Genomic DNA, 13,602 nt, shown 5'->3' with positions numbered 1-13,602 from the left:
TGGATGAATGGTCAAAATGCAAAAAATAAAACCTGTGGATATCAGAATCTGAAATAAATCTGAAGTAACTCTTCATTCTCTTGGTCTTGACCCTTTCACAGACAATCCCTCTGTTATCTCCAGCCCTCCCCCTTCTCCACAATTTAAAAACATCATTGATTTCTAACTCTTCCTCGCTCTGATGAAAGGTATTTGATCTGATATTTTTTTCCCTCTACAGCTTATGCCTGGCCAGCTATTTCCAGCTTTTTCCATTTTTCCTTTAGATTGAATGCAATTTATTTCTTAACAGGAATTTCTTTACAATATTAACTCATTACTGTGTTTAGAGTCAGACCCTTTGGCGCACTGATCAATGCTGACCAAGGTGCCCATCTAAGCTAGTCCCATTTGCCCACGTTTGGCCCATAGTCCTCTAAACCTTTCCTCTCCATGTAACTGTCCAATTGTCTTTTAGATATTGTTATGATACCTGGTTCAACACTTCCTCTGGCAGCTCGTTCCATATATATGCACCACCCTCTGAGTGAAGTTGTTGCCCTTCAGGTCCCTTTTAAGTCTTTCCCCTCTCACAAGCCTACTCCCTCTAGTTTTTGATTCCCTTTTCCTGGGAAAAAGACTGTGTCCATTCATCCTATCGATGCCACTCATGATTTTATACACCTCTATAAGTTTACCTCTCAGTCTCCTATGCTCCAGTGAATAAAGTCCTAGCCTGCCCAACCTCTCCAGGTAATTCAGGCCCTTGAGCCTTGGCAACATTCTCGTAAATCTTCTTTGTACTCTTTGCATGTTAATGATGTCTTTCCTATAATAAGGTAAGCAAAGCAATACACAAAAAATGTTGGAGGAACTTAGTAGGTCAGGCTGCATCCATGGAGGGAAATTAACAGTCAACATTTCGGGCCCGAGACCCTTCATCAGGACTGGAAAGGAAGAGGGCAGAAGCCGGAATAAGGAGGTGGGGGGAGAGGGAGGAGCACTTGCAGGCAGGGGATAGGTGAGTTGAGGTGATAGGCGAGTCCAGGTGAGATGGGGAAGGTAGTGGGTGGGGGAGGGGAGATGATGTCCAGTTGTAGCCTCACCAACGTCTTGTACACTTGCAACATAACATCCCAACTCCTGTACTCAGTGCCCTGACTGATGAAGGCCAGCATACCAAATGCCTTCTTCACCATTCTGTTTACGTGTGATGCCACTTTCAAGGAACTATGTACTTCTACTCCTCGGTCCCTCTGTTCTACAACACTCCTCAGGGCCCTGCCATTCACTTTATAGGTCCTATCCTGATTTGACGTCCCAAAATACAACACCTTGCACTCATCTGGATTGAATGCCATTTGCCAATCTTTGCCCAATTTACCCAGATGATCAAAATCCCCTTGTAATTTTTGATAACCTTCTTCACTGTCTACAATATCACCTATTTCAGTGTCATCCACAGACTTACTAAAAATGCCTTGTACATTCTCATCCAAATGACGAGCAAAAATAGGCCCAGTACTGATCCCTGTGGCACACCACTAGTCACAGGCCTCCAGTCCGAGAAACAACCTTCCACCATCACCCTGTTTCTCACCATCAAGCCAATTAGATGGCTCTCCCTGGATCCTATGCAATCTAACCTTCCAGACTAGCTTTCCATGCAGGACCTTGTCAAGTCCCTTGAACTATTTCTGCACCATTTATTATGTGTTCTGCATTCAGACAACTCTACATTGAAAATATATTATTGTAGATAAAGAAAGACATATATTAATGTTGCACCTTTTATAACCTTAGGTTGTCCCCAAACACAATTGTAGCCAATGAAGTACTTTTGAAGAATAGTCCCTGGAGTAATATAGGAAATACGGCAGATAATTTGCCCACATTAAGCTTCCACATAGAAAAAATGATAAAACAAATAGATTATTAATTCTTCAGGATGTGGATATCCTGACATTTATTGCCCGTCCCCAGTTGCTACTGAGAAGGTTGTTATGAGCTATTTCTTGAAACCTCACAGTCCTTCTACTGGAGGTATGCCCACAATGCTTAGATTAAAATTTCCAGCAAACAGATTTAGTGATGATGAAGGAACCACATTATATTTTTAAGTCAGATGATGTGCAGCTTGCAGGAACACCTACAAGTGGTGATGTCCTCATAGGATTGAAAATAACCAGATAACCTTCTTTGGTGATGTTGTTTCAAAAGTAAATGTTAGACAGGACAGTGGGAGAAATTCCACTTCTATCACATCATGTGCCCATTTGAAAGGATGAATGGAGTCTTGGTTAAAAAATGGGATTAAAATGGGATTTGTGTAAATGAGTAATTGATGGTTGGCATGGACTTGGTGGGCTGAAGGGCCTGTTTCCATGCTGTATCTCTGTATGATGCCACAACTTAATGTTCGATCTAAAAGACCAGGCCCCTGACAGAATAGTGCTCTTGCAATATTCCACTGAAGCATTGATTTAGATAAGATTTTTGTGCTCAAATCTGCGGAATGAGATTTGAAATCAGCAGTTCAATGCAAAATATAACATCCTCGAGACATAGCAAGTTAGAACATTAGTGATACTTCTTTCCTCCTGTTAATAAACTGCTGGCCAAGTCTCAATCCTTCATATTCCAAATTTCAGATCTGAGCCCTGTTTTAAATTTATCCTAAGTTTGTCAAGTTCTGAAAGCTGTTGCTGTCTGATGAGAAATTTGACCTCTCACTGAATTTTTATGATTATTTGGCTCTGATATACATCAAGTGGTTTGGAGGGAGCTGAGGGGTTTAGGTTCCTCATCGGAAACATAGAAGTCTGGATTTCCTGTATACTATGCAGATTTAAGAGCAGGACATATTTCAACATTTTTTCACTGTCTTCTTAATAGCAACCAGCCTGAGTTCCTTGACAGTCTACCTGTCTGTTGGGTGGGATTACTTGAGGCACCAGGCCACAGCCAGACAGCAGTGAGGAAGAAGGGAGAGATTGTGAAGGAGAAAATATGAGGGAAGAGAGATTACTGGGAGAGAGAAAGAGGGAGTGTGTGGCCAACAGTAAGCATTGAGAGAAGGACTTGGATTTCTATGGCATCTTTCATTTCCCATTGAGTACATTCCAAAATTTATTACAACCAGTAATGAATTTTTGAAATATGATCACTGGTCCAATGCATGAAACAAGGCAGCCAATTTGCATGCAGCAAGGGTCAACTCAGTGGCATGACTAGTAGAGCAGCTGCCTTGGAGTTCCAGCAATCTGAGTTCAATCCTGACCTCTGGTGATCTCCGTGTGGAGTTTGCATGTTCTCTCTGTGACCAGTGAGTGTTCACTCTTGAGGAACGCCACCATGATGATTGGGTGAGGGTGTGGGGAGAAATTGGACAGTTTTATCATTAGAGAAGAATATCATGGAAGGAGTAAGGAAGCTGGTAGAAATAAAATTGAGAAGATGATCGGGGAGTGAGGTATGACATTATTCAGTAACAATGAAATCTTAATGATAAACCCAGCTGAAGGAAAATGCTTGCCCTGAATTCCACATCAGCAGCCTAGGTAAGGTCCAGCTCTTCAACTAACACTAAACCAAGTCTGAGCCCTCCAGTTAAGATCTATGTCCTGTCTGGGCTTACTAAATGCATTGGGACATTGTGCAGGTGATGTCGAAACAAATATTGCATACTGTTTGATGTCACTGCACATGCCCAGCAGTCTCCATACATATACACTTCCAAAACAAAATCTAGAAGTTGGCTATTGACATACAAAATAGCCAATCACATTTAGCGATAGAGTTTTGCAAAAAAGTTCCATCATTTAGAGCATAACAATGTTGTACTGGTTAATGTTTCCAAGATGTTAACCCTTTGTTTGGACTTTATCATGTCTTTATCAAGAACTGTAAGACAGGTTGTTTATTTGTGTGTATATTATCAGTTGGAAATACAGATCGTCCCCAGGTTAAATTATGTACTGTGTGTTGTCTGTACCTACGAGTCTGTGGTGCTGCTGCAAGCAAGTTATTCAGTGTTCCTGTACCTCATTGTACTTGTGCATTGTGCACATAACAATAAACTCGACCTAACGTAAGGGTTCTATCCCTGAGAACTGTCCATAAACCGATTTCTCCTATAGTAACCATATTAAATCACTCCACAGTTAATTCTTTCATTTCATTGACTATTAACCCTAACACTACCCATAATTAAACTCATGGAATATATATTGTATCCAGTCATGAATGAATATTACAAAATATTTTACTATAATTACCATCTTGAAAAATGTATGGGGGAATTTGCTTAAGGTCAGATTTCTGTAAGTCAGGTCATCTGTGACCAGGGAGCCCCTGTACTATTCCATGAGGTGATCAAGGAACTAGTTATTTGTTTCACCAACTGGAGCTGGTATAGTAGAGTAACCCTAGACAAAGCAATATCTGTTAGAACATAGAACAGTACAGCACAGAACAGGCCCTTCAGCCCACAATTTTGTGCCGACGTAGCTAATCCGTCCTACTTACAGAATGCCCATATCCCTCTATTTTCCTCTCATTCATGTGCCCATCCAAGTCCCTCTTAAAAGCTCCCAATGAATTTGCCTCCACCACCCTATCAGGCAATGCACTCCAGGCACCGACCACTCTCTGAGTAAAAAACACCCCTCATGTCTGTTCTGAACCTACCCTCTCTCACCTTAAATGCATGCACCTAACATCAGGCCCCGGGGACCTATCCACCTTAATACTGTTTAGGAGACCTCCTTCTTGACCTCTAAATGCCCTGACATGTTTTCCGCCCCACAGTTCCAATTTCTGTGTCCTGCATTTCCCTTTCCTGGGTAAATACTGAAGAGAAATACTCATTCAGAACCTCACCCACATCCTCTGCATCCAATCTGTTGGAAGTGATTACTTGCTCAATGAAACCAACAAATAAGAAGCTTCCTATATACAGTAAATGCTCCTACCATTGTAGGTACTTTGTATCAGTTAGGAACAGTTGAGATGCCACTGGCAGCCTCATCTGGTGTTGACAGTTTTCTAGTCTCTCCAAATCAGGATGGAAGCATTTTAACTAATGGAGGAGAGCTTTGCATTATATGCAGTGCTTGTTTTATGTTGCTCTATGTTGCATAATGCTGCATAACACAATTTCTGTGCTGTAATTTTATATATGTGGTGTACGATTTATGTTGTCTAACTCTGTAATATATACATATTGCAATTTTTTATGACTTACAGTACATATTACCTGGCTGCATAATATACAATGGAAACCATATTCTCTGAAGTGCTATACATCACTGTCAATTATATTTATTGCATCCTGAACTGAGAGAGGCACACGGACGGGATGAATGTCTTAGTTCCATGGCCGTTAATCAGGCCTGGAAAAGTGCTGGAGATCGAACAGGCTTTAAAGTGCAGGGAAAGGAGAGCAGGAATGCAAGAACAAACAAGGAAGGTCCGTGAGAGGGTAGAAGACAGGAGACAGAAGTGACACAACGGATGATGGTGCACAGCAAAAAGGCATCCCAGGAAAAGATGTAAAGAAACAGAAGATGAGTCTCGAAGAGGTGTTAAAGGGAACAGCAAAACACTGAAATTGGGAACAGCTCAAATTGTTGGACTCAGTGTTTAACAGTATGTTTGTCTCATCATTTGGGCTTGAATATACAATCTCCTGACATGTGGCATGGGGTGGGGGGGGGGGTGGGTTTGGTAGGTGAGCACTGCTCCTCAAGTAGGTCTGACCCCTGGCTGAAGGAAGAAAAGTCTGAAGGAACCAGGATGTTTGGAGTTTTAAATTCTTTACAAAGAATGAACTGATGTTTTGTAGGATCAAAGTAAGAAGGATATGAAATATTTATGGTTTATTGTAACACCTTGTTCATTTGGGTGAAGCTATTTTACTTTATGCTTATTTTTATGGGCAATAGTGTGGACAAAGTGATCCTGTGGCATCATTGTCCTGTTAATGAACTTCTTACAGGTGATTTGATCTGCCAGACTTCCAACTCTGAAATATGTCAGTTCTAGTAACTCATCCCTTAACTATTTTAACAGATATAATGTGCTCAATTGCTTCTTAAATTCCCTGACATATTTTTTCAGACAAGGGCATTAGCTTTGCAGTGGAGCTTTTCCATGGATGCCAACAGTTGAGAATCTCGCAAATAACCATAAGTTGTTTGGATGTTAGCAGGAAATTTCACCTCAAAGCCAAAGCCAATTTTGACCTTTCTTCCTGCCTGCAAGTACACACTTTCAAGTAACAATTACTGGATAGTGAGGCCAACTGTGATGCCATTATCAGAAACCCAGTATAGACCAGGCAATGAACACCTGATTTTCTAATCTAAGAAGCACAGCGCCAAGTACTCTTGTGATATGAGCAGCGGGAATTTTCAGTGAGGGAATATTCACAACATGTCCAGCTAGAAAACCTAGAACAGTACAGCACAGAGCAGGCCCTTCGTCCCACAATGTTGTGCCAACATAGCTATTCCCTCCTGCCTTCATGTGCCTATCCAAGCCCCATCTTAAAATCCCCAATGAGTTTGCCTCCACCACCCTATCAGGCAACACATTCCAGGCATCCACCACACATTTCTAAAGAATTTTATTTACAGCGTGGTAACAGGCACTTCCAGCCCAACGAGTCCGCGCCGCCCATTTTAAACCCCCAAATTAACCTACCCGTACGTCTTTAGAATGTGGGAGGAAACCGGAGCACCCGGAGGAAACCCCACGCAGACACGGGGAGAATGTACAAACTCCTTACAGGCAGCAAACGGGAATCGAACTCCGATTGCTGGCGCTGTAATAACATTGCGCTAACCACTACACTACTGTGCCACCCTCTCAGTAAAAAACATACCCCTCACATCTGTTCTGAACCTACCCCCTTAAATGCATGCCCTCTGGTATTGGATTGCTCAATAATTGGAAAAGATATTTCTTGTCCACCCCTATCTATGCCCCTCATAATTTTATACACTCCCAACAGATCACTTGTCAGTCTCCGCCGCTCCAGAGAAAAAAGTCCAAGTTTGTCCAGCCTCTCCTGATAGCACATGCCCTCTAATCCAGGCAGCATCTAGCAACCTCCTCTGCATCCTCTGTAAAGCCTCAACATCCTTCCTATAGCGAGGTGACTAGAATTGCATGCAGTATTCTAAATGCGGCCCTAACCAGAGTTCTATAGAGATGCATCATAACTTCTTGGCTCCTATTCTCAATACCTTGATTAATAAATGCAAGCATTCCATTCCCTTAATTTCCAAGTTCCTAAAAGTCAGTTGCAGAATTTAGGGCTCCAGCTTTGAAATGTATTTAATCTTTTCATGGCTCCAGATTATCTATTTTTCCCCAACCTCTACTGCTCTTCCCCGCCTTACCAAATAAGCAAATATACATCACCGACTTCCAGTTGTAAATTACACACCCGACTTCAATGATTAAAGTCAATTCTTAGCAATACCTTCAGAAGAAGGTCACGAAACTTTGGAATAATCATATCTGCCTGTTCAGCCTCTCGCAAATACCCAATAAGAAAGAAAGAAAATACAGTGCATTCCATAAGTAATCACCTTATGTTTTTTAACCCTCCTCCCACCCCAGACCTTGCCAGTAAATTGTTCTTGTGGTCACTGTGCTTTCAGTCAAGCTTACTTCAGTTTCTAGTTAAAGCACTGCTTGTAATTATCACCAATAGTAAGACTGTTGTTTTTCACTACGTCTGGTATGGCTTTTTGTTCTTCAGGAAAATTACTTTGACAAGAATGCAAAGAAAACTAAATGTAATGCAATGTGCAAACAATAAATCATTTACAAACTGCAAGGGACTGGCGCTGTACAAAAGAACTGCACTGAATGCTCTGAATATTTTGGCAAAATGTATCTGACCCCCAAAGGAATGCTTGCTACTTCTAATAAAATCAAAATAGCTTGGATGATTTTTTTGGATAACACACATTCCCCCCGAGGCTCTTTCAGTTGACCCAGATCATTATGTATGTTGAAATCAGAACAGAAATGCTGTGAGTACACACCAGATCCATCAGCGCCTGATGACTAAATAATAGGTTGCGCTAATGTTTGGGTGCAGTTGGATGAAGGGTGCAGTTGGATGAAGAGTGCTGATGTAAGCTGTGTACTCAGAACATGAATCTGTCTTTTTTCCTTTTCAGACAATGACTAGCATTTGTTTTTCAACCATTTTTTGTTTTAGAAGTACAGCATTTCCAACTTCTTGTCTTGGTTTATGTGCTATTAGGCAAGAATGGATTGTGATAGACTTACCATCCTTATAGACTATTAGTGTGATGGTAATGTTCTTATGCAGGTTATGCAGCTTGTTGTTCAATGAAATAGTATAGTTCCCTTCATCCTTTTCTGATACGTACATTATTTTCAATGCATAGCGGTCTTGGACATAACAGGTCTGGTTCTGTGTAATAAGTTTTCCATTTTTGTACCTGTTACACAAAACTACAAGTTAGATGTATTATAGATCTCGATATCCCAATTTCAATTACTCTAGAAAAGGTAATCAACTTAATTGGTTCAGATTGTAGCATTCATACTTCTGAATCAAAGGTTCTTGATCCTATTCTGATCTGACGATTCAATGTATTACTGAGGGAATAAAAACAGGAAATGCTGGAAATACTCAGCAGGTTAGGCAGCACTTGTAGGAAGAGAAACATAGCTAATACTTCCAGTTGAAGACCCTTCATCAGAACTGGGAAGGAGACAAAAGAAACTCATTTAGCTGCAGGGAGGGTAGGGGAGGGGGATATCCACTGGATGCCACTGACACAGACAGAAATCAAGTTACCTGTAGTTGTAGGATTCAATCTTAAATCCAGAAGGCTGCAACCTGTCCGGACGGAAAATGAGGCACTGCTCCTCAAGCTTGCATTAGGCCTCACTGTGACAGTACAGGAGGCCACAGGTCAGAGTGGGAGTACGATGAGGTGTTAAAATGGCAGGCAACAGAAAGCTCAGGGTCACCCCTGCAGATTGAACACAGATTCTCCGTAATGCAATTGTCCGATCTGTGATTGGCTTCTCCAAAGTAGAAGAGACCACATTGTGAACACTGAATATAATAGATTACACTGGAAGATGTGCAAGTGAATCGCTGCTTCACCTGGAGAGACTGTTTGGGGCCCTGGATGGTGGAAAGAGAAGAGTGAAAGGACAAGTGTTGCATTGCCTGTGGTTGCAAGAGAAAGTACTGTAGGAGGGAGGGTGGTGGATGGGAATGGAAAAGTGAACCAGGGAGTCACGAAGGGAGCAGTCCCTGCAAAATGATGGAGGAAGACGTGACTGGTGGTGGAATCTCTTTGAAGGTGGCGATAATTGTGGAGAACGATCTGTTGAACAAAGGGGCTGATGGGGTGGAAGGTGAAGACTAGGGGACCTCTATCCTTGTTCTGTCCTGGAGGAGAAGGGGTGAGAGGGGAGGCACAGGAAAAGGATTCGACGCTGTCAAGGGCTTTGATAACAATGGTAGAGGGGAAGCCCCGGATCGGGAAGAAGGGAGACATTTCTGAGACACCCATATGGAAAGTCTCATCATCGGAGCAAATAGAATGGAGATGGAGTAACAGGGAGAATGGAATAGGATGCTTACAGGTGGGCAGGGTGGAATGAATATAGCTGTGGGAGTTGATAGGCTTGTAATGGATGTTAGTAACTAGCCAATCTCCTGAGAAGGAGTGTTGTACTGTCACAATGAGACCCAACACAAGCTTGAGAAACAACACCTCACCTTCTATCTGGGAACCTTGCAGCCTTCTGGACTTGATTTCTGTCTGAATCAGTCATCCATCTGTGATACTGGCTCAGCTTGCTTGTTGTTTCGTTTTTTCTCTTTTTTTCCCCCCTCTGGGAGTGGAGGATAAGCCCAGCCCAGCCTGCTGGGCATCCCTTCTTACTCGGCATTTCACAACTCCTTCAGACTTTTGCATCTTCTTTTGTGTTCTCTCTAACTGCTCCCATTCACTCATTGACCAAATAACCTTGTTTACAGTTTATATCTATGGTCACTCCAGTTTCATCCTATCAGAGACACCCCTCTCCCCGCAGCTTAACAAGTTTCTTTGGTCTCCTTCCCAGTTCTGGGGTGGGGGGGGGGGGTCTTTGGTCTGAGACATTGACTCTGTTTCTCTTCCTGCAGATGCAGCTGACCTGCTGAGTATTTCCAGCAATTTCTGGTTTTATTTCAGAATTCCAGCATCTGTGTTTTTTTTTATTTTCAACACTGAGGGAGTGCTGTACTTTCAGTCAGCGTGATACACTAATGGTTTTCCGATGGGATATATGAAAGTTAATGATCCATCAGCAATGTGGCACATTTAGCAATGCTGACAAGGGTAAATTTCTAAGACTTTCAAATCCCTTTCAACACATCCCAAAGTGCTTGACAGCAAATGACATACTTTTTGAAGTATAGTCACCAACATAATGCAGGGGAACAGCAATTTGAGCAAAACAAGCTCCTACAAATGAACATGTGACAATGTTTAGGTTGGCTGTTTTAATCATTCTGAGTAAGTCTGGAATAACTAAATTAAGCTGACATGTAATTTCCAGCAATATTTAACAGTGGCGAGTTTCGACCTGAAAAGTTGACAATTCCTTTCCTCTCACAGATGCTGCATGACCCGCTGAGTTCCTTCAGCAGATTGTTTGTTGGTAAATAAATTGGCAAAATGGTTTATTATTGTCACGTTATTATATAATACTGGCATTTGACTTTGTGTGGAAAATAAGTTAAATATATTTTGAAACTTTTTGAAATTGACCGTTCTTTATTACATGAATGACAGCATGACTAAATGGATTGAGTAATGATAGCTGTAAATGGTGACTAATTCCTTAAAGGAACTTCTCAGAAATTAACTGGTACTGCTTTATTACGCATTATGCTTAATCCCAGGAGTCTGCTTAGAGTTAAGAGACTGATTTCAAATTGGAATTTCCTTACATAAAGGTATAGAACTTATCATTGAATCATAAAATTGTACTTGGCAGAAATCTACTTTAAGTGAATTGTACCTCAAATTCTTACCCTTTTTGGGGGAAATGATGCTTTCTGCTCTCTTGTTTACAGGGTCTACTTTCTCCACTGTCAAAGGGAATGGAAAATTAGCTAGGACTCCGTTCCTAATTGGTTTCTAGTGATCTCTGATGGAATGCCCCCGAGTGTGAATGTTCGGGAAGGCATGCCTGGGCTCAACTGCAGTGATTTCCACAGTCAAATATTCAGTTGACAATCAATGTTGGAACTCAGTTTGAAATAAGCTGCTTGTGTGATGTTGAGACAGCAGTTTCTGGACACTGGAGAAATTGAGCCAGTCAAAAGCCAACACTTCTAGGAGGAGAGTGGAAAATGCCTTGGTTATTACTATATGGATGACAGAAATGCTATGAAGTGTCTTGATAGCTTCAGTCACAGGGTTTGCTTGAATCTCAGTCTGGTGTCCAGGTTTGCAGTTTCAGGTTACTTTAGTTTGAGTGAGTGTCAAGAGTTCTCAGGCTTAGAAGACTAGATGGAGAGCTTCTCGGTAATGCTTCACTCTACATAAGAAAATACTAACTGCTAAATTACATGCAACATTCACGAATCTGCAAAGCACCCTCATACGATGACTGTATGCTCTCTTCCTTTCTTGAAAAGTGATCTGCAATGCGTGATTCTGACTGTGATTGGTAATGTGGTTAAAAGTCATGTGCTGAGGAGTTCATTTGTGCTTCTAAAGGCATGCTAATCAGTTGCATGAAAATGACTGGTCTTGGAAAGGCAGCAAAGTTTCTGGGCGGTAATTTTTCTATAAACTGAGATGATGAGAGGTTTGGGAGAACTTTTTTCACTTATATTGGAATACTACCCTCCTGGTTTGAAATTTGATAGGTCATTAATTTTTTGAGCTGGTTGTTAGGTCACTAAAAGGTCTTTTTTTAAATGAATGGCATTTCTTTGTTGGGCATAGAGCTGATTTTGATGAATTTTGACCACGAACAAAGAAAATCTCAGAATCCGAGACATGGAGCAAGATTGCAAATGGAAAATGGTTCAAATTATATTAACCTGCAATGCTAACTCTGTTTCTCTCTCTGCTGATGTTGCAATGACCTGCTAAATATTGTAGAATTTTCTGTTTTTATTACCTTAGAGGCACAGGAAGGTGAAATAATTACGAGGGTAAAGGAAATGTTGTAGATATCAAACAAACATATGGTAAATATACCAGAAGTAATGGGGAACAGAGCATCTGATTAATGTCAGAATGTTCTGATGAACTTAAATTCATCGATGCATTACCTTTGTAACCCTATGGCATGGCCTAACAGACATGTCATAGGGTTACAAAGGTAATGCATTAATGATGATCTTTTAAAATTCTCCAGATTCTGTATTTGTTCCAACGTATTGAAAATAGCAAACATAACACAGCTATTAAAGAATGAAAATAAGAGAGATAAACCAGTTAGATGCCAATAGTTATCTGAAAATGCTGGGGTTCATTATTTAGGACTAGGTAAACAGGTCACTTAGAATATCATAATACAGTTAGCAAAGTCAACATGGTTTTTATGAAAAAAAATTACGTCTGACAAATCTAATAGAATGCCTGCATCTGGAGCCTCCTATGTCTCTAATAGAATGCCTTTTGTATGTAATCCCAGGGTAGGTAAAGGGGAACCAGAGGATAGAATATATCTAGATTTTTAAAAGGCATTTGATAAGATTTCACATGGAGCATTGCATCATGAAATAAAGACTGCAGAATTTGGGGAATTTGGCAAATGATTGTTTTTGAGGAGGAGTTCTATCAATCTTCATCTGAAAAAAATTCAGCTACACTTAACAAACACATCCTGTTCACATTGCTTCAAGACTTTTTCTGGACTTTTTCACTTAAATCCACAATTACCTTTAGCATAGGGTCATTGTGGGGGAAGTGGCAGTTACTGGAGTAATAAATGTGGAGCAATTGTAGGTTTCTACTGAAGGATTAATTTGATGCTTCCAGTGAACTCGTCCATCTAAAATTAACCTTGCAATCTTTGTGAATTACTCTTTAGATCATAGTCATGAAAGAAAGGTAGGTGCTGGTGAATTGGTGATTAATGGGATTGATCTAACATGAGAAACCTCCATGAGAATACATCAAGAAAAACCATTTGGGACAAGTTACCAAAGCATTGTTGGTGACCAATATGTCTTCTCCTTTAGAAAGTTTGAAAGAAAATCAGTTAAGTTAAAAAAAAGCAAATGCTTGAACTGTTATTTATCAAAAAGTGGGATTTGTGGAAAAAATTAGAATGGTGAACTTTACCAGGATACTTCTGGAGGCGGGAATGCGTTGACTTTCACAGGCAGTTTCACAGATCCTTGACCAAATTTTACGTGCATAGGGTTCTCTTTTTTGAACTCTGCTTTAATGAAAGGGTTTTCTGCAAAAACAAAAATGAGAGGAAGCTATAAGGAGACCAGTGAGACCAATATCATGTTGAATAGTTGAAGCATAGTGCCAAGTAAAACCAGCTACACTGTGGAGCAGAATTAATGTGCTTACTCCAGAGTATTCTCCCAAAAAC

At 40.8% G+C, this 13,602-nt stretch overlaps 1 protein-coding gene across 1 annotated transcript in view; it reads right to left on the bottom strand.

The window, feature by feature from the left end:
- Positions 1-13,602, bottom strand: part of LOC127573495 (vascular endothelial growth factor receptor kdr-like) — a 180,720-nt gene that overhangs the window by 107,403 nt on the left and 59,715 nt on the right. Inside the window, 2 exon segments of the mRNA XM_052021772.1 lie at positions 8,290-8,465; positions 13,341-13,458. Of these exon segments, the coding sequence (XP_051877732.1) occupies positions 8,290-8,465; positions 13,341-13,458 (294 nt within the window).

This window comes from Pristis pectinata, chromosome 8 (genome assembly GCF_009764475.1).
Source record: "Pristis pectinata isolate sPriPec2 chromosome 8, sPriPec2.1.pri, whole genome shotgun sequence".
Lineage (NCBI taxonomy): Eukaryota > Metazoa > Chordata > Chondrichthyes > Rhinopristiformes > Pristidae > Pristis > Pristis pectinata.
The sequence above is the reverse complement of the archived record's forward strand: the minus strand, read 5'-3'. Positions and strand labels throughout refer to the sequence as shown.